This window comes from Biomphalaria glabrata, chromosome 3, assembly GCF_947242115.1.
Source record: "Biomphalaria glabrata chromosome 3, xgBioGlab47.1, whole genome shotgun sequence".
In the NCBI taxonomy this organism is placed as follows: domain Eukaryota; kingdom Metazoa; phylum Mollusca; class Gastropoda; family Planorbidae; genus Biomphalaria; species Biomphalaria glabrata.
The window spans coordinates 17,890,253-17,912,778 of NC_074713.1; the positions used below are offsets into that span (position 1 = coordinate 17,890,253).

The 22,526-nt window shown below is 31.6% G+C and overlaps 2 protein-coding genes across 2 annotated transcripts; one reads left to right on the top strand and one right to left on the bottom strand.

Annotated features, from left to right (window-relative positions):
* Positions 1-289: 289 nt before the first annotated feature.
* LOC106057251 (SAYSvFN domain-containing protein 1-like) lies at positions 290-3,353 on the top strand. The gene is made up of 2 exons (XM_013214365.2): positions 290-446; positions 1,574-3,353. The coding sequence occupies exons 1-2, from the start codon at positions 306-308 to the stop codon at positions 1,997-1,999; spliced, it is 567 nt and encodes a 188-aa protein (XP_013069819.2). The 5' UTR covers positions 290-305; the 3' UTR covers positions 2,000-3,353.
* Positions 3,354-22,487, bottom strand: LOC106071186 (conserved oligomeric Golgi complex subunit 2-like). The gene is made up of 19 exons (XM_056023797.1): positions 22,268-22,487; positions 14,936-15,097; positions 14,228-14,293; positions 13,958-14,038; positions 13,700-13,797; positions 13,350-13,455; positions 11,914-12,093; positions 10,760-10,878; positions 10,527-10,650; positions 9,884-10,023; positions 9,429-9,490; positions 9,194-9,290; positions 8,850-8,919; positions 8,058-8,261; positions 7,278-7,353; positions 6,560-6,705; positions 5,660-5,796; positions 4,490-4,664; positions 3,354-4,284 (listed from the first exon to the last, which is right to left on the bottom strand). The coding sequence occupies exons 1-19, from the start codon at positions 22,349-22,351 to the stop codon at positions 4,186-4,188; spliced, it is 2,226 nt and encodes a 741-aa protein (XP_055879772.1). The 5' UTR covers positions 22,352-22,487; the 3' UTR covers positions 3,354-4,185.
* Between the last annotated feature and the right edge of the window lie 39 nt (positions 22,488-22,526).

Consider the following 22,526-nt stretch of genomic DNA (forward strand, 5'->3'; position numbering starts at 1 on the left):
GTGGGAGAAATAAAGTGGGCCTATCCCTATACAAACGCAGATATACAGAATGAGTTGATATAAGCTTTTTAAAAATACAACAATCTAATAGGGAGGCTACTCTGCAATGGTTACATTGACAGTCGTGAAAGATTGAGAAACTTATTCATGCGGTTACTGGTTTGTCGTATGAAGCTATAAGTAGACAGAGAAAGGGTAGAAAAGAGAGTAGGGGGCAAACGACTCAGTCCTATATATAGCCTACTTAGTAAACATCTATCTTTATTTTCTTTTTATACAGACCAGTGATTCCATAGCTCTTCTTTATGGGAAACGCATCTCATCTAATGTTTATCAACATGGAGGCTCGGTTGGCAGAGTATAGGGCTACGAAGGCAAAAGCTAAACAGAGCGAACAGTCACCTTTACAGTTATTTAAATTGTTTGTTCTGAAATTTTTTAAGCCTGTAAGTAGCAAACATAATTTCTTCAATTGAATCCAACATTACTCTTGCCTATGTCTCTGTTTTTAGTCTTTTCAATGTTGAATGATCATCATCATTATCATAAGTCAAAACTGTAACATAATGATAATCATTATCATAATAAATTAATTGATTTTAAATGATCATATTCATAACCGTGTCATAACGTCATGATATACGCCAAATACGGTCTTAACGACATAATCATAAAAAATACATCATAATCATTCATTCGATTCATTGACTATTGACATCATATTATTATTAATCATAAACTCAAATAATTAATTCATAATCATATTAATTATTAATATTAGTCATAGTCATACTAATATAATACTCATAGGATAGTAACTCATACAAATCTACTAGTTTACTACTCATAGTCATAGTAGTCATAGTGATAGTTACAGTAGATAGTTCATAATCATACTATCATACACTGTAACAATGATACATACTGTAACATACTTCTATAAAAATTCATAATTAACTCATAGTATAGTAAGTTAAGTTATGATACTTAATTAATACTATTTATAGTACTAGATTCTAGTAGCCATGATACTGTGATTGTGACACTAGTGACAGTCTTGATACTTGATTATGATATGATAGTAGGCCTACTAGATTCTAGTAGCCATGATACAGTGATTGTGACACTAGTGACAGTCTTGATACTTGATTATGATATGATAGTAGGCCTACTAGATTCTAGTAGCCATGATACTGAATACTGTGATTGTGACACTAGTGACAGTCTTAAAACTCTTATCACTCTTACATAGAGATACAATTTAGACTAGATTTAGATTCTAGAATAGATTATACTCTCTCTAATTCTATATGTATATCCTTTGATTTATTTTAGAAATTACAGACTGTCCCTACTCCATAGCAAGGTGCTGTCTTAGTCCTGGTCAATTTTGGTGACACCACACATCACCAAACTAGATCTATATTGACTAAATATTATTAAGAAATCTGACAAATTAGTCATTTAAATTTAACACTTTTTCATGTATTTATAATTTATTAAATATTCTAAAATGTAGTAAAGATCTAGATCTACATCAATTTTGTTAAATCTAAACTATTTTATTTTTCAGAAAAAAACACAACAAGATGAGCAAATAAAAGAGAACATACTCAATGAAAAAGATGTCATAATTACTCACAGAAAGAACTTTTCACAGTCAACAATAGCTAAAGAAGAAACTAATAGTGACCCAATAGATGGAACAGCAATTAGCCAGCTGAAGCAAAATAGAACAACTTTAGATTGGATAATACTAGCATCTAAATTTTTATTGTGGCTGGTACTGTGGGCTTTATTCATTGAGCTCCAGTTTGGTGCTGTTTTTTTTACAATATCTCTCATCATTTTTATATACTTCAATACAAGGACAGGTCCCAAAGACAACAAGTTGAGTGCATATTCTGTTTTTAACAAAGAATGTGAAAGAATTCATGGCACCTTGACAGCTGAACAGTTACAGAGGAATATCTTTAGTGTGCCTGGGCTCCCAGGGTAAATATTGTCAGACTCTGTCAAGATATACATTGATTTCTGGACTTAAAATTTATGAATTTCATTCATCTGCTTTGTTGATTACTCTAATATGGAGTCTATAGACTCATGTTGGCTGTGTTATGGAAAGTTTTTTTAAACAAAATAATTTTGATTGCTTAGAAACTCATTGGTTGAGGGTTAGAACTTTGAAAGTATAACTTATACCATCAATGTCAAAATGTGTTATTTCTGCTCATGCTTGTTTTATATGTTTCGGATGTTCCTTCAGAGTTGAAGATGATTTACTTCCTAGTCCAAACCTCCCACAGGACGGCAGGGTTTGAACCCGGGACCATTGATAAATCTGAACAACAGTCCAGCGTGCATACTGCACAATCAGGCAGCCATACTATACATGATATATTTTATCCACACAACTCTGTTGGCTTGGAACTTAATTTGCCCTCATTCCATCTCAAGATAATAAATCATCAATTGCTGTGTTGCTTCTGTTGTGGTAACTAAGTGCTTATTAAAACTGAGAATTTCTTCACATTCAGTTTATTGATGTTAAACAATGCTGAATTTCTTCTTCTGCCCATTTCTTTCAGCTGCTGCTGTTAACTGATAGGAATTTTAGTTTCATTTTGTTGTTTTAATATACTCTCATTTAGCCTACTGAAATAGCAGACAACAGCCAAGCTGCACTTTTCTGAAGTAATGCTGAAATAGCTCTTCTTACATGATCCTGCCCTCATGTGTATGATGAAAAGGTCCTTGTGCTTTAGTATACATCACTCCATGTCCTTCAGAGATTCCTATGCTCCAAAAACACTTCTACATGTGCTGCACATTCCCTCTTAACTTTCAACCTGAGGAAATTTTCAGTACAGGTTCAAAGTTCATCCATTTTGAGACATGCACCACTACATTTAACATTTTTTAGATTTGTTTCCCTTTTTAGCTGTTTGATTTTTTTTTCAAAGTGCCTTAGGTATACATCTTTGCTAAAGTAAAGAAAAAATACCCCTTTCAAACTTGTGATCTATAGGGTTGATGATGTAAAGCTCATCTGTTTCTGTTTGACAGCTAATGAAAGTGTCATGTCATCAGCACATTGACCACCTTTACTTTCCCTAAGCCTAATTAATGTCAGTTACCCATTAGAGTTAGGTGGACTCACAGCTCTTCTTTAAAATTCTGAAGCTGAAAATCCCAGTCATCATCGAGATTTGAACCTGAGTGCTTTACTACTCAGCAACCACACCCTTATTCTTTGCTAATGACCCTATTGAAATGGCATTATAATGCTAATAATGATCGATAAGTCCAAGTTTCTTATCTATTTATTAAAAGAAAGCACAAGAAAAACCAAAGATTTTGAGTTGAGTTTTATTCATTGAACTAAAAAAACAACAACAGAGGACTACAAGTTGTAGAAAAAATAATTGTTTTACAATTTATTGCCCACAATATACAGCTTAATGTGAACATCACAAATAAGTAGCTATCTATATCTATTAATCCCACCTATAATACATTTATATTATACCGAGTACATCAAATTTAGTAACTATAAATTAATTTCCACAATAGTTTGGAGTGCCTAATATTTTTAAATTACAAATAAAAAAGTAAAAAAAAAATTAGTCATACCAGTTAAACTCTATATGTTGAAAATGGCTTAAATAACACACTTTCAATGTATCTGGACTATAACTTATCCCTTGACAGATCTGTTTTTATAAATAAAATATTCATTACCAAATTTTTTTTACAAGGATATTTAGTGTTAGGTATCCATTTTTAAACTGGTGAACTCTGACAGGGTCTACAACTAATACAATCAAATTTCAACCTTCAGGTGGATTGAAGACATCTGTTTTAGAACTAGACCATGAAATGTTATTGAATTTTATTTTATTAGTTTTATTTTATTTTATTCTTTTCCTTAGACACTGTAAATATAAATGAAGAAGGCACAGGAAAAAACAACAACACAGTATACACTTTTTGTTCACACTATAGTTTTCTTGACTTTGTGCTAATGATCAGCTATCACTTCTAACAAGTGAAATAAAAATATGTTGTTGTATAGATCTACATCTTGTCAACAATAATTTACTTTGAAAAAAAGAATTATTATCCAAGTGACTTATCTGAGTTATTTTACAATTTCTGTTAAATGCATGTAATACATGACCAATTTTAAACCCCAGAGGCTATATCAGCTTGAGCTTCTTCAGCTAATGAAGCAAGTCTTTGGTACCCTTCAATGTGATTAGGTTGAACTCCAAGATTTTTCATCTGAAAACATTAGTATCCAGAAATGTATCAAAAGAAAAATAATAACAGAAATGTTCATAATAAAGAACATGGTTAGTTTTAGTACAATGGCATAAGCTATATCGCAAACTTCCTGTACATTAAATAGAGAAATATCAACAAGTGTTCAATGAACTGTTTTATATTTTGTCTTCTTTAGGCAATATTCCAAAGCTTCATGTAATACCTGATTTTGAAAACTTTTGATGTCAATAATTAATTGATTTCTAATTTTGTCAGAGTCGCTCACTCCTCCAGTTTTCTCTTTCTCCTTTTCTCCTCCTCTTGCCTTTTTTAAACGCCGAAGGCTTTCTTCCATTTTCTTTGTTGAAGTCAGAACTTCTGCTGTTACATCTGAAAAGCTTAAGAACAACAACAAAAAATTTCATTTAAAATATCACAGTGCAAAAATAGTCTCTAATAGAATGTTATAAACAAAACATTATTTTTTTATATTGTGAAATAAAAAATCAATGTATTCTTTAAAAATAATTCCAATTATATAGGTTTATATTAAGCCTTTTTTCAGGGATCAAATTGTTAAGAATGTGAAAAAAAAAAAAATGCTCAACTAATGTCAGATGTAATTTTCTAAAAACAAGCAATGGAAAAAATAATACTTTTTAAAAGTAAAGCTTAGCGAATCGCTAAGTACTGCCATTTATCTGAAAATTACAGGGTTTATCTCCCTTTCTACTATATAAAACAAAATCAATTAATTAGTACTAAATGATTTAACTAATTGGTTAATTTTTTAATTGATTTGTGTATTATTATCAACTATAAATAATTATGCAAAATTTCAACTTGATCCGAGAATGGAAAGTGGGGGGAAAAAATGTCAAAATTTTAAAAAGGGGACTAAATCCATATGAATATATATCTACATCTCATTAAGTAGCATTTATTCACCTTTTTTTAAAAATCAAACAAAATAATAAATCACCAGCAATTCATTAAGTTAATATTTTTTTTATTGATTCATGTCTTTTCAGATTTAATAAATAATCATGCAAAAGTTTTAGCTTGATCAGAGAATGGGACAAGGGAGAAAAACATGTTCAGACTTTTTACCAGACACATGATATAAGCTTAGTAAAAAATAATCATTGTGTCTGTAATAAAAAAAAAAATCCACCCATAAAATCTAAACTTACAGAATTTATGATTGAAAATGAATTTTGCAGCCCTTTATGATGATTATTTACACCTTGATTATTTAAACCTTTAAGTCCCAGGCATGACATTGTAATTTAAATTTCTCATGAAGAAATCTTGTTCAAGAAAACAATAGTAGGTCTCATTTGAAAAGATGCTTTTGTTTTTGTTCTGAATGTATATAAAAAAGACAACTTACTGTTGACTCAATGTAGCAAATACATGAGTCAAAAATTCTACTCTCTGCTGCTCATTTAAAGCATGTGAATGTTCAGCACAAAACTGAGTTAAAGGTTTCAGAACGCTAGAAAGATATGTGGATGGTTTGCTTGGAACCTGAAAAATAAAGTTATGCTTAGAACTCTTGGTAACAAAATAAGGAAAACAATTAAAAACATAAACATGATATATACCGATAATGAAATTATATATATATATATATACATTTAAGAACTGAAGGGCGACCAGTAAAACTAGAAAACCTTACCGCCATACTAATAACTAGTTTCTTTCAGGTTTTCGCACTCTGGGTTTTAGGTACTGAGACAAATCCACAGAACTAATATGTTTATGCAACAACTAAAAGAGTTCCTCCCAACAACACTTGAATTTAAAATAGGTAATAGTTCAGGTATGTATCTTTAGATGTTTGGTTCAAAGTGAGGCCAAATTGTGAACAATTGGATAGCTTTATTACAAACCTTAAGAATTAAAGATCATTAGTTTTCTTAATTTTCTATCCAAATAATGAGAAGATACACATTAAAAGCTGTAAGATAGTGAATAAAAAGGATCTGAATTAGATTTCAGAAGAAGGAAAAAACTTAATGGATAGTTTTATGTGAGAAGCATACTTAAGGAAATGAGAGAAAATTCCAAATCTGCCAATTTTTTTTTCATTGATTAAAAAAGTGAAAAGAATCTAATATACTAAGAACTTGGGCTGGTCTTCAATTAAAGCCTCTGAGACATAAAAAGGATATTGACTAGACTATTATAATAAACAAAAAAAGTTTGTTCTTGATACTCAGATTCTTAAGATTATTTAATAAAAATTTGATACTGTAAAGCTGTTCATAAAGGTTTAAACTCTAGAAACCTCTTTGTTGGTTCTTCTGTACAGTCTTGGAATGTCATTCACTTGGTTCAGATAAACGCTACACTTCTTTACAACATCTTCAGTAACAATAGCCCAGAACTTGGGCTGGTAATCACAGGCCTGTTTGAGCTCTTCAATTAAAGCCTCTGAGACATAAAAAGGATATTGACTAGACTATTATAATAAACAAAAAAAGTTTTTTCTTGATACTGATTCTTAAGATTATTAATAAAAATTTCATACTGTAAAGCTGTTCATAAAGGTTTAAACTTATATATTCTGTTTTAACACCACTGGCGGATGTGATGGTTCAAGGTACAAAATGTAAGCTTCTGAACTCTTATGTCAAAGCAGAGTCCAAACTTTCCTATTCTGCTGACCAATGACACTATGACATTAACCAATGAACATATTGAAAAGAGCTTTACATCATCTGTCCCAATGATCTCAAATGGACAATTTTGTACTAGCATACAACCAAATGTTGATAAGTAAAAAAAGAACATTACAATATTAAATTGTTATTAAATATTAAAAATGAAAAGTATTTATAGTCTGATAGTAAAAAGAAATTAATAAGAAATAAAAGTACATTTTTCACTTTGCTTTATAAGCATCAAGATCAATATATTCCTTAAAATGCTAAAGTGAAGATATGTAATGTTTAAGTATTTGTATTCTATCGAGTCACTATGAATTTTCTATAATGTACTGATACCTTTTATTGCATCAACATTTTCTATTGCTAGATATTGTAATTTAGGTTTTATTATCTCCTCAAACAAAATGGGAATCTGGAAAAAAAAAAAAGTAACAATGTTAATTCTTTACATATAATTTGACTGGCTGGCTGATTATATGATGTTTGCTTATAATTGTCTAAATACTTCTTAATCCTACTGCCCAGTCTTAAATATTCCTAACATGAGTTCCCCCATCAAAACTATGCTATAACTAAAACATTTCCCCCCCAACAACACTTGAACTAAATATAGGTGATAGCTAAAGAATGCATCTTTATATAGATATGTGTTTGAGATTTCAAAGTGATGCAGAATTAAACTTTAAACTTAAAAAATCAAAGATTCTTAGTTTTCTTTGATAATGAATTCTTATAAATCCAAGTGATGGGAAGATCTACAACAAAAGCTGTAAGATATTCAGACTCAGTGGATACAATTTGTAAATAAATTATACTTTAATAATACATTATTGTTAAATTTGATTAAATGATATATTAGCCTTACAAAGACATCTACAAGGTGCAGTAAAGGAAGGAAAACATTGAAGGAATGAAAAGTCTAACTTTGGGTGAGAACCTTAGGATAGAAGTAAAAGAGAGAAACTGGTCAGAAGAAGACATGCTTCACTGGTCCAGGACACTATCAAACAGCTGAAAGGGGAACTTTTTTTTCTAGAAGAACATGCAAAACTTCTAAAACTACTTTATGTTCATTACATTCAGAGAATTTCTTGCACAAATACTTAATGAAATCACCTTTGATAATAGAGTCCCCATGTCAGCCAGTAGGGCTACTATCTGACCAGTCACTAACAAAGGTTTAAACATAGTGTCTTGATGGTGACTTGGCTTTGGGGACATTGAACGGGTCATGACATCACCAGCAGCAGAAGCGTTGCTCAACAAATCAGGAGTTGCAGAGCGTGGCTTAATTTCAGCAGCTGATTCAGATTTGCTTGTCTGTTAAAAAAAGTACAATTTTCTTAGCTCATCATGATTCATTTTAAAATTTGGGGTGCAAATATAAAACCATATTATTTAAAAATTATTAGAACAATACATTTTTTTACTGCTCTATTCTTTTTTGTTTTAATACATTGTTTAAACTGAATGTAACTTAACACTAATACTACAAGTTTTAATCATTAGAATTTAAACAATTTAAAATTCACATTTATTTTTAAATATATATTCATTTATATATTTAATATTCATCAGGAACTGTCCATGTAGTTCGCAATCTTGGAGTTTTCTTTGAATCATCTCTTTCTTTCGACCCACACATAAGTCAGCTTTGCAGATTAGGCCAAATATGACCATATTTGACAATGGAGTCAACAAAAAAGCTAGCTGTGTCATTCATACTCTCCAGCCTTGACTACTGCAATGCCGTGTTAGAATAAAACTGCATGAATAGTCCTCAAAAGTTATAGTTTGCTGGCTTTTTCAGTGCATAGAACAAAGGTTTGGAACTCGCCTCCTATTGATTTCAGAAAAAAAAACATGCTTCACTACATTCAAGAAGAACATAAAAATTGTATTCATTACCTCTTCTTGATACACTTCATCAATCCAAGTTTTATATCTTGATATTAGCTGCAGATTCAATTTTACAAATCTGCAACAAAATATCATTACTTAAGCATGTATTGAGTCAGAAAAATGTACCATACAAGTAAACAATTAGTCCTAAGAACATTGAGACCTAAGATAGTTGAAGATTATTGTATATTTACTGCCTGTCCTTGTGTTGTTTTCAGTTCTGTCAATGATAAAGTCAGCAGCTCCTTATGTATATTAAAGTAAAGCTGAATTAAATGTGTAACTGAAAACAATCACAATTTTGTTAAAGTGGATGAAGAAAATGTGAAGATGATGTATTATTATCCTACCTATGTGTTAAGGCTGCTAAATAGACATCTTCTCTCCAGCACCATAACAATGAGGCCCAAAGAGCACTTGAAGAGCTTAAGAGAAATTCTGAATCCCCTACACAAATAAGTTGAAACAAACATTAGAAAACAAGTGAAACGTTGGGAAACACATTTTCTTTTTTTTTTGTTCGTAGCTATATTTAATTCAGGTCAACAATTTGAATAATAAAATCAAATTATAATATTTACAAACCTGCAACTTTATTAAAACCTGAACACAGAGCTGTTTCAAAAGCCACTGCAATATCTTGAAATCTAATACAGAAAATGAAAAAAAAAAGGCAAAATGACCTTCATACAACTTTAAAAAAAAACAAATATTCCATTTACACAAATTTAAATGTAGTGAAAGAAACAAATATTTTTTTCCCACATAAAATTAAAGTAGACATTCATAGACAAGTATTTGAAAGTAAAAAAAAAATCTACTGCAGTGTGGTGGAGATAGCTGCTAAAATCTATACATTCATAGAAAAGTATTTGCATGAATTGCTTACATAACAATTTACAAAAAAAAGGTGTATTACTAATAACTCAAAGAAAAATAAAAAGGGAAGGAAAAAATTCTTCCTAACATTTATAAATGATGAAATGTCAAGAAAAACATTATTTTAATTTGTTGTTAGTAAAAACAAATTCAGCTTATACCTTATTTGAAAGTAGACAGGTAAACTCCAACGACCCAGCAATGAGGTGTAACTGGCATGCTCTCTGAGGCGATTAACACTAGCCAGTGAGCCACAACATTGTTCATAGTCATCCAGAAATTTCATGCAAGCTGTGAACTTCTGTTAAAAGACAAGTTACTTTGCCATTTTTTTGTATATTTAAAGTATATTTTTAAAGATATATTAAGATACTGTGTTACAACGTTCTACTCAATAGTTTTTACCCAGATGAGAATAGTGAGGATTATGAAGTAGAAACAAATGTTTTGAGAGATAGAAAGGAGGACAAAAGAAATTATGACAAAATTGAAAAAGTTTTTATTATGTAACTATATATAGAACATTTCTCAACAATGATGAATTCATTTTGATTTATGTTAATGCTTAAACAATGAGTGAATAGATTTTATTAGCACATGCATTAGACTACTGAAATGTAAGGATGTTTTTGTATGTTGTTAAATTAAAACAACTTCTTTGGTTTTGACTGGAATATTTATATTTATGATTAGTGGTGCTCATTTAAGGTTATATGTTCAGATGTTTAAAATCTAGAACCCTTGAACAAAGTACCACAGGAAACTAAAAAGGGTAGATTGACAGCAGAACAAACAAATGTTTACCTTATGAAAAACATCTGGGTTTCCTGGAGCAAATATGGAAGAGGTTCTCATCTCTAGATTTTTTACAACTTCTGGAAAAACAGCATTCACTGCAAAATCATAGCCTCTAACAACTTCTCCACCACTAATAATATAGAGAAATAAAATAAGTAGCTATTTAGATTTGGCACAGAAAAAAATTATCTTTAATGTCAATAAAATTATATGGATCCAAACTAATGAACATAACTTACCTCAAACCAGTCGTTATCCCAGTCAACACAGAACATTTCTCCGGAAAGAAGCGAAGGACATGTTCAAATATTATAGAAACATCTTTGTTGTGTTGTTGAAGATAATCTTCATTGATGATCTAAAGAATTTGTTTATTATCAGTAACATAATTGTGGCATAGTTTGAAAGGTGACATATTTGCAAATAAAGAGAGGTTTCAAATTTGCAAAAAGGAGCACACATGTAATGTGAACTTTAATTCAGATCAGGATCTGGTTTGGTCAGTCACTCCCCAGATGTCTTACTAAGTGACATTGAGTACTATGAGAGGACAGAGCAGCAATGAAATAGAGTGAAAGATGAAAATGTTTTGAAAGTTTGTTATTGGGAAGATGTTATTTTTACAGTTGATGTAACAAAATACTTTCATCTAATGCAAATTTATTTACTTGAACATGCATAATGAATACAATTTTAATTGAATCTATGTAGCTAGAACTTGACTAGCTTTGGGAGCGAATCAAAGATGTTCATTGAGAGGCTGTGTATAGTAGGTAATGAATGATTCAAATTTACATTAGTTATAATAAACAAAACAAACTAAATATCTTCAAAATTCTACATGATGGTTAGTCTGTAACATTTACACAGTAAAATAAGGATAAAATTCTACATGATGGTTAGTCTGTAACATTTACACAGTAAAATAAGGATAAAATTCTACATGATGGTTAGTCTGTAACATTTACACAGTAAAATAAGGATAAAATTCTACATGATGGTTAGTCTGTAACATTTACACAGTAAAATAAGGATAAAATTCTACATGATGATTAGTCTGTAACATTTACACAGTAAAATAAGGATAAAATTCTACATAATGGTTAGTCTGTAACATTTACACAGTAAAATAAGGATAAAATTCTACATGATGGTTAGTCTGTAACATTTACACAGTAAAATAAGGATACAATTCTACATGTATGAAATGTAGGAAATGATGACCATTTATTTATTACCAACAAGTCTGTTCTTATTTTAAATATATGTCTTAATCAGAATAAATCTGAACCCAACTTTGTATGACAAAACTTATGTTTAAAAACCAAACTGACAAAAAGGAAATCCACATTGGTATTTAGGAGTAATAATAAGTAATGTGTTTACTACATACCTCCTCCATATAAGGTCGTACAATGTGCTCCCTGAATAAGTTCTCGGCATCGTGAGTTTTGTCTATGAGTGCATAGGTTCTTAAACACTGCCTCAACATGCCAGTGTTGCTGGTTTCCAGTCCTGACAGGAATGAGCCTTCCAGACTGTACTGCAGTGTTGTGGTGATGGCTGCTATTCGCTGTAGAAGAAATATACTCAGTGTTAAAATAATCCTCACGAATCATGTTTTAGAAAAAAGTTTGTATATATATTAATCAATCATAAAGAAAATATTGTAATGGCTTTGTCTTAATTACCATTTCAGAAATGATTTTTCCTTCTAAAAAAATATAGGGAGTTGCATACATCAGGGTCACAAATGATTGTAAAAGTTTAAGACTAAAAAGGCTAAAATCATAAATAGTAAAAAAAACAATTTAAGAAAAAAAATTAAATTGAAACACATTCAAAATTAGAAACTAAAAGAAAAGTGTTGGGTGTGTTTAGTATGAGTTTTAGTTTCTACTTTACTTTTTAGTGTGTTTTAATTTAAGCATTGTTTAGTGCTTTTAATTTAATCATTGAAAAAAAAAACTATCTTACTATTTATTTTTTTTTTAGCCTTTTTAGTGCCTTAGTGCTGCCTTTTCAAAAGCAATTTATAAAAAAAAAATTGCTCATGTCATAACTTGAACCTCCTGGATGGAAACCCAACTTATTAGCCAATGAGCTATCCAAGTAGTTATAAAAATAGGTTTTATAGTTAATTGTTAGTTTGAAAATTTTAGCGAATGACCTACTTGTCTATACAAGGCTTATTTCTCCTTAGCTTAGCCCATTTTCTTTATAAAAATGACATTAATTAGTTATGACTAATTAATTAACTAATTGATTGATTTTTAAAATTCATTCATGTCTCATCATCAGCCATGAACTTGTATGCAAAATTTGATGATGATGAGTAGAAATGGTTGCAAAAATCAATTGTGAAAATCCAAACAAAATAAAAGATAATGCAGAGTGAGTGAATATTATGTGAATAACAGTCAAAGTAGAGTTTTCCCCATGTGGCCAACAAGCTGGTCATTCTTTTTCCCAATGATATACATCAACTGTTGAATTTCTAGGAAAATCCTTAGAGCTGTTTTCAATAAACATCCACCTATAAGGTTCAGGTTTTGCCCACTTCGAATATGTGACTTGAATAGAGGTATTGTAACAAGAAAAAGTGAGAAGAGAGCTTTTACTGATGAAATGATTTAGTGACATGATTTGTGCTGGTAAAAGATACATAGTTACCAGAAAAGCAATTTAAAAAAGGACCAATCTGATATGGTCATTAAATGTATGAAAGTCAGATTAGCTCAATTTCTGCTTTAACATCAAATTTTCATAAAATAAAAAAAAAAATTTGCAACATTTACTGGATCAACAAAAGGAATGTTCTCAACTTACTGGCTTTATTTTTTCAACTAATGGGTGTCCTTTACTTCGTGTCACATAGAACTGTAGCTTATTGAACTCAGTGGCAACCCTCTCAATCAAAGGTCCAGTGAATTCACTGCAAATTAAATACATATCAAATCAATGCTTTTTTCTTTGAACATTGTACTATCTTTATTCTAATCTTTTCTTCATGTCTATTTTTCTTACTCCCTTACTTTTCACCTTCCTGAAATGCCTCCAGACGTAAATCTCAATATATATAAAATTCATATTTCTCAATTATTAGCACTAAATGATCATTACTATAAAAATAATTATGAAGGTTAAAGGTTTTTAGTATCAGCCAGACAGATATGTACCCTGCTGCGTATGGGATGTCAGTGCCTTGTTTGATTCCAAGCAACTTTTCAATCTTCTCCACAGAATGGGTGATGTTTATAAGTCTTTGTAGTATTGCCTGACAGTAACCAAAATAAAATATATATTATTAACATATTAAATGAAAACCTAGGTCTTGTTAACTCTGCACTTTTCAAAACTTTTTTTATGTAACACTTGATACTTGTTGTTTACTTAATACTAGAGCATTTTTGTTTCTTTATTAATGATGTACTAACTTTCTTTCTTTGTATTTCTTGCTGATGCTTAATTTTATCCTGCACTGCTTTAATGGCTTCATCCATGGCAGTTTGGACACTCTACAGATCAAACGGGGAAAAAAAACAATAAAACTAATTGTACATAACATAATAATCAGAGCAATATTGTGCAACAATCAATGTCATAATAAGTTTAACAATCAATGTCATGGTTTTAAAATCTTTTGTCACAATATTCAACAATTCATTTTAAAATGAGATGAACAATAAGTAAATTGAACAACTTACAAGAACTTCTTCTTTGAGCTGCCCCAAAGGTGTAGATAAATTCATTATAGCTTTATCCATGCCAACCTAAAAACAATTATTTAAAAAATGCTATCATAAGTAATGCATTGATTTTGAAAAAAAATTGCGAAATTCACCTATATTTTTATGGTACATCTATTACAAAACACATTCACAGTTTACTCTCATCCTTTATCTTATAATTATAGAACCCACTTGTGACACTTTTAATTTTTTATACAATATTGAGAGAAATCAAATAAAAGCTTTCTCATGTATTTCTCCCTTTCTAAGTAGTTCCTATTTAAAATATCTGGGTTTACTTTGAAACAATGTTCCTGATAACTTTATTGTTTCTCCTTCACCCCCTGGTTGTGTGTAATGTCAAAAGAAATAGTCCCAAGCTTAAAAACTACATGCAGACATCCCCACCTGTCCTACTGCAGGAGGTTTGGGCTAGGGTGTAATAATCTTCATTTCTGAAGGAACATCTAAAACTTGACTGATCAAAAAACTAAGTGAAGTGACTATTCAATAGCTCAACCTAAGCTTCCATATTGTGACTTCTCAGTTGTTGTTTTTTTCTTCAATAATTAGAGGGTGAACAAAAGAATCCTTTGCAATAATAAATGAATATAATGATGAAATGTTGCTGTATATTAGACATTATAAAACAATATGACACTTAGTCAAAGAAAGCTTCATTACCAAATTTGTTGACAGGTTGACAAAGTCAGCATAATCCTTGTTGATTAGCTCAATCATAGCACTTCGTATCACCTTGAGATACAGATCCAAGTCATCATGTAAGGTCTCTAAGGGCACTTTCTTTCTGCAGTCAAGGATAAATCTGTCAACTTCAAAATCTTTCTAACAAAAAAAAAAAAAATACAAAAACTTTAAGTTAAGAATTGGACAGAATAAATAAATCTGCAACTTAAAATATTTCATTCAGACAGTAATATTGTATTGTTCTAAACAAATATGTTTTATAATACCAGTAAATGATGTACAGAATAATTCTCAGAAAATATAAAAAAAATCAGTGAACTTTTTTTGTAAATATAACTGTAATGTACGATGTCACAGTATCACATGGAAATAAGCCATAGTACAGGAAATAATAATGATTGTGAGAAGAATGAGGAGAGAAGATTTAGCAGCTAGATGACTTTTTATAATAATAATAATAATAATGGCTAAATGGCAATGTCTTCGATTCCAAAGATTAAGGATGACTGCAGTGTAACACATGCTACGCAAACCCAGTTGTGACATGGATATTTTTTCTGCATCTCGAGCAGACAAAGCTGTTGTCCGCTGGTGGTCTATTTATGTTTTCTTTTTTTTTTTCTGTGACCGTCTACACTAAGGACCTTTCTTTGTGTCTAAAGTGTGTCCAGCAGTCTTTGTGAGAGCTATCCATTGGTCTATTTCAAAGGCCATCTGCTGTCAGCTACTTTCCTCTATGCCAGTGAGGACAAAATGGTGCCTGAGATGATCTTTATAGCACTTACGAGGGGGGTGGGACCTCTATTGCGCCATCCTCCTTTAAGCTTGATTAAGAAGATGACATTGGCATGTGGTCATCTCCCTTGCGGGATGTCAGACCCAGTGCAGCAGTTGAATGACAATTAGTGCTTCTATACTGTCCAAACTGCTTTCAGCAGAACATAGTTATTTGTAATGTAGTCTTGCCAGAATATGCCCATTATGGAGCAAAGGCATCCTTCGAGGAGCCTTAAATGCCTTCTTATCTTATCTTATATAATACAGACGTTACTTCAAAAAAGAAAATGATTACCGGTACTTCCTACATGTGATGCATCTAGTCATGCATGTTGAACAATGACTTTCATTTTGCAAAGTCACTGGTTTTCCTGGCAGGCTCAGACAACCAATTCCATGCTCTAATAGCACTAGGGAAGAAGGAGCATTTATTTGTCCTAGCATGTATGGAATGAGGAATGTACCTTTATCTTTGTGTCTTTCTGAGTATTTTATTAGATTTTGTTTTTGTATTTGAAGATTATGGTTCAGTGTTTTATGTATAATTGCTACTTTACTTTTGAGTCTTCTATCCTGAAGGCTTTCTAAATTTAGTGATTTTACTAAAGGTGTTACTCTAGTCAAATGTGAATATTCATTTGTTATGAATTATGAATCTCTTTGCTCTATTTTGTGTCTGTTCCAGTTTCTTAATGTTTTCTTGAGTTAAGGAGTCCCAAACAGAGGATGAATATTCTATTATTGGCCTAACCAATAGTTTTATGTTCTTATTTGATTTATAGAAATTTCTTTTAATAAACTCTAATGCTTTGTTTGATTTTTTGATAGTTTCATCCAGTGATGTGCAACCTAATTCGACGATTTTAATTTCCAACACTCGTCTCGCGGGCCACATGACCAAAAGGTTACAAAACAAATTAAAATTGTTCTGAAACTATTTTATTAGAAATCCACTGTATTTAGTCCAACATTAACTAATGTGATATTTGATGATTATATTTTTTTACGAGTCAGAAAATAGCTTCATTTCACTACTTAAAATGTTAGCAACAGTATAAGTGCCTTTACCACCGACTCATTTTCTTGTCTCTTATTGGTAAATATTCCCATGGATCCTCCAATCTCTAGTTGTAGTTAATCAATAGATCTTTTATTCATTGTTTAAACCAAGGATGTTGCTATATTTTTTTAATAATGCTGATATTTATGTTGTTTTTTATAAAACAAAGATATTGGCTTATCATCCTGTTCCACAAAAAAAAGTAAAGATCCGCCGACTTTTCCTGGTAGATTCTACAGAGCCTCAGTTCATAAATGCACAAACGTTAAAGGTCATGGTACCAATCCATCAGAAAAAATATGAGAGCCCTAAAGTAGGTAAAGATAAATTTTTCAACTTTTGTTTTGGAAGAGGAATTTTCTCTACTTTGTGACGACGTTTTGGAGGGCCAGATGGAACCCCTTCGCGGTCCAGATCTGGCCCACGGGACGTATTTTGGGCATCACTGGTTTCATAGTTATGGTGATTCCATGACAGTTTTTCATTAATTATAACACCTACGTATTTTGCATTTTTAGTCTGTGTTACTGGTTTACCATAAGATAAGTGGAATTTATTTGGGTTTGTTTTAGTTTTTTTTGTTACTCTTAATAACTGACATTTTTCTGGGTGGAAAGACATGCTCCAATTCGATTCCCATTTCTGTAATTCATCTAATTCTCGTTGTAATATTTCTGTATCTTTTGTTCCTGAACTAATGTAATATGGTATCATTTGTAGATCAAAAATAGTAGTGGACCTAAGACTGTTCCTTGAGGTACACCTGAGTTTACTGTTAATGGTGTGTTTTAGAGCCATTCATTATTTTATTATTACAGTTTGTTCTTTCCCAATTAGTGCCAATCAGAAAATCTTTAATCCATTGATGAAGTGGACTATCAATGCCAAAATATTTTAATTTTTAAGCAAACTACTAAACTAACACTGTTTATATTATAATTAGATCAAGATTATTATAAAATTCTAATACTTATAACTTATAATATAAGTATAACATGTGAGTTGAGTCAGTCTAGTCCAGTGTTTCTCAAACTGTGTGCCGCGAAGATTTGCAGGTGTGCCGCAGGAGTTTTCAGAACGCCACGTGTGCAGCGTTACACAGGTCCGCCTACTATTAAATTTTTATTTTACGTTGCGATGACATCCCCACTTGCAACGACCATTAATAGTAGCCTTAGCAGACGCACAGCAGTTCTTGAATTGGTAACGATAATAATAAGCGATGTGTTTCGTGTAAATTTTTTAGGTGTATGCTAATAATAACAAATTATTACTAAGCATTATTCATTGTTATCCATGGAGAAATACGTTAGTAAGAATGAAACTGTGAAAGTGTTCAATGAAAAGCAAGGAACCAAACAAAGGTACAAAGAAGATTACATCGGGTATGGTTTCATATCTTCGGGACCTGAAGATGCTCCATTGTCATTCTGTCTGATCTGCAATGCAACTCTATCGAATGAGGCGCTTGTTTCAAGCAAATTGAAGAGACACTTGGAAACAAAACATCCAGTTTTACAAGCGCAACCGAAGGAATACTTGGAAAACATCAGGGCTCAACAAAATAAACAAGCTAAGAAACATACGACATACCTAAAGCTGCCAGAAAAGGGATTGATTGCAAGTTATAAGGTTGCTCAGTTATTAGCAAAACGCAAGAAAGCACACACAGAGGCTGAATCAGAAGCTCTTTGCTGAAAGATTTTATGTCTGTTCTGGATCTAGTGATTGAAGTTGTAAACTTCATAAAATCTCGACCGCTTGCATCCCGACTTTTCTCAGAGCTTTGTGAAGCAATGGATTCAGACTACAAATGTCTCCTGTATCACCTCAACGTTCGTTGGCTCTCCAGGGTAAAAGTGTTAAAGCATGTCGTCCAACTCAAGGCTGAGCTGATTTCATTCTTGGAGGCTGAAAAAAAAGACTTTGGATTTTCTATTCTTGACGAGATCTGGTGGGTTAAGGTGACATTTCTCTGATTTATTTGACAAATTAAATTCATTGAATTTAAGTCTTAAAGGACCATCGAAAACCATCATCACTGCATCCTCAAAACTGAAGTCATTTGGTGAAAAATTGTCTTTGTGGCAAGGTAAGATCTCGAAAGGAGTCTTCAACTGCTTTCCTACTTACAATGAATGTGCTTCAAATAAAGAAATCCCCCCCGAAATTATGGACACGTTAACACACCTGCAGTCAGCAGTTTGAAGTAATGAGTATGGATGGGTCAGCTCTCCATTTGGAAACAATGAAGCTACAAATCTTACAAAATGAAGAAGAAGAGCAGCTCATTGATTTAAAAAATGATGCAGTTCTAAAGTCAAATTTTTGGGGAAAACAGCCAGGACATGTTTTGGATTTCAATCAACAAGTTATATCCTGCAATCAGTTTAAAAGCAATGAAAATAATTAGATCCATTGCATCATAATGGTTATGTGAGTTTGGATTTTCAGTACTGACTGAAATCAAGTCTAAGAAAAGAGAGAGACTTCTTACAATAGACGATGAAATGCGAGTTCGTTTGTCGACTTTGGAGCCTCGATTAGATTGCATTTGCTCTCAAAAACTGGCACACCCTTCACATTAAATGTAATAGTTAAAAACAGGTAAAATCTTTTTTTCTTTTTATTATAAAACAACTGTTGCTCTTCGTGGTGTGCCGCGAAATTTTTTTAGTTTTTTTTACTGTGCCGGCAGACAAAAAAGTTTGAGAAACACTGGTCTAGTCTATAAAACTGAGAAACTCTATTTAATTAATAAATTTAAAAAAAAAAAAGTACATCTAGAGTAACTTACATCTATTGAACACCTTCGTTTTAAGGTACTTATCGAACACCCCATTGTATTTTTTAAAATTCTCCTTTATTGATGATTATAACGAAACTAGTCCATTCCTATTGTGCATCGTCCATTTCTTTATAGTTAAGTTATATTTAGTTTCATTTTCACTTTACTTATATTGAAAGTGCATAGGTAATATTGGTATAAAAATTTCACTTTTTTTTACCTCTTGGGAAGAGTGAAGTGAGTCTCGGGTTAAGGGTATTTTTTAATGCCAATGATGCTTCAGCTCAACAAAACCTATATAATATGCTTCTAATTAGGATGAGAAATATTTGCAACTATTTTTTTTTAAAGTGTCCTTTGCTACCTAAACATGAAAATTGAGGTTTAAAAAGGGGGTGTTCGATAATAGCTGTTTTTATATAAGCAATCTCAGCTTCGTAAGATATCGAACACCATTTTAATGTTAAAAATAAACATCAAAGGGATATAACCCAAAGAAGACAAAATATTTAAATTATATATTTTTTAATTGTTATTTTTTAAAATAATGTAAATGCAATATACATATATAAATTACCCATGTGTTACAATTTGTATCAGCTATTTTTGGTTTACCGTAAATGTGCTATATTTTTCTAAGTAAATAGATTTACATTGATATGCACTAATTGTACCCATTTTAAAAGCTTGATTTTATGACACATATAGTTTGATGCTATTATCATCGTTGTGATATCATAGTAACAATTAATATAGAATATATTCAGTTGTCTTTTTTTTTTTCAGATGCCCCATTCTACTAACTTCTGAATTATGTGTTATAAACAAATACCTAGCGCATGCGCTTGATGTGAAAAGATATTAATAAAACGAAAGGGCTAAGGGGGAGGTATAGAATGTAGATATGGTATTTTGAAAAAGAAATGTCTTTGGTAGGTAAAAAAAAAAGGTTGGGGGGGGGGAGATAACATGTATCCAGAGATCATCAATAATTGATCGACCATTAAAATGTGACGTCAGCCTCAAATACATAGTCAGTTGTGCTTCTCGATCTAGACGTGTGGCGCAGGGTCTATAAAATTATATATATATATATATCTTACCATAAAGTATGATAAAGCTCATAATGCACTACAAAGACACTCCTTTGAAACATCACAAATACTCAAAATAATAACAATAACACATTTATTTTAACCACTCTCTTATTCTGCCTACACCCCCTTACCCGCACTTTCTTCTTACGCAATTCCACTTTCCAACATTCACACTTTTTCAGTGCAAAGTAACAACGTAAATTTCAAGACTCAATCCAAACGCAGCCACCAGACTAACACACAACAAAAAAAAAAGGTCAGTGATAGCCCAACACACAGGTGTAAACCAGGCCACCAACACAGCCCCAAAACATTGTTCAAGTTGTAGTAAGAACAATGTTGAGGGGAAAGGGGGAGGAGCCATCATTCGAGTACCTACGGTCAAGCCGCTAATTAGGTCACAAACACTAGGCGTGATAGATATATAGATATGTTGTTTGTGTGTGTGTGACAAATACTAAGCGTGCTCTAAAATACTGTGGTTTTTTTTTTGATCAACCAGGTGGTTTAGGGAGGGCGGATCTATCTACATCTATTCTATAGGTAACACAGCTCGCAAGCTACCATAGCTTTTCAGCACCCCCCCCTTCCCCGCCCAGATCGAAAAATATCTAGCACTGACTTTTGGACTGTTACATACACTGAGTGTGCTAGATCGGCGGCTAGTTACGTAGGGCCGCGTACCGTATGTTTTCTTTTTAGGTCAACCAAGTAGACTGTTGTGTCCTGCAATGACTTGGGGAGGACGGGATTATCTATTGGCTACCAAAGCTTATTAGGCTCTCCCTCAAATAAATAATATCTGGATTTATTAATGGCCTTATGTTTCAAAATAGCTTAGACCTAAATAAGTACTATGGTAATGCGTTACTGGGCTTAGCACCGTCAGTTTCTAAGCAGAGCTGATCATTGATAGATTCCTTCGATGTGGACCATGTGAAAATGACTAAAAATCTGTCTGTCTTGACATGGCGTAAAAAGAAAATGATATAAATAAAAAAAAAAAATAGATTATAACACTTTTGAAACACCATACTTTTCACAAAATTTTAAGATTATAACACTTTTAAAACACCATACTTCTTGTGTGTTCGATAAGTTCTTAATATGTTCGATAAGATAAGATAAAGGTAAAACTTTACTAAAACAGTGTTCGATAATTTAAGCTTTTGAAATCATCGACCTGACCCACTTTAACATCAAATATAAGTTTAACTTTGAGTAGTAATAGGATAAAATATGTCTACTTTTTAAGAAAAATGGATGAGGAGTTCATAGATACAATCAGTTTTTTTCTAGGTCTAATTTTTACGGAGATACACTAATTCAAACATAAAAAATGTTGGCGACTGAGCTTAACTTGTTTGATAAACGGAAGTTACTCTAACTCTAGATCTAATACTACTACCCTAGAATCTAAGTCTAAGTAATACTAGTAATAGATTCTTAGCTTCTAAATTTTAAAATAACGTAGACGTAAATTATTTATTATTATTATAAATTATATAGACTTATTATAGATTATATAGATCTAGCCATTCTAGCTAGATCTAGATCTAAATAATTAAATTATTAAAATAAATTACTTTCATAAATTCTTCTTTATCAAAACATAGTGAAGCTGGGCCAGAAGGTAAAGTAAAGCCCTTATTTGCCGCATCCACGGTCATTTTTGAATTGATCTAGATCTAGACAGACTAGATCTAGAGTCTACATAGACTATAAATTTCTCTAGATCTAAATCAACAACAGTTTTTTTGTTGTTTTTTTCAAGAATCGTTGATATGATGTGTTGTCAAACGAAAAAGACACTGGAATGCTTTCCCTTTACCGGAATCATTAAAA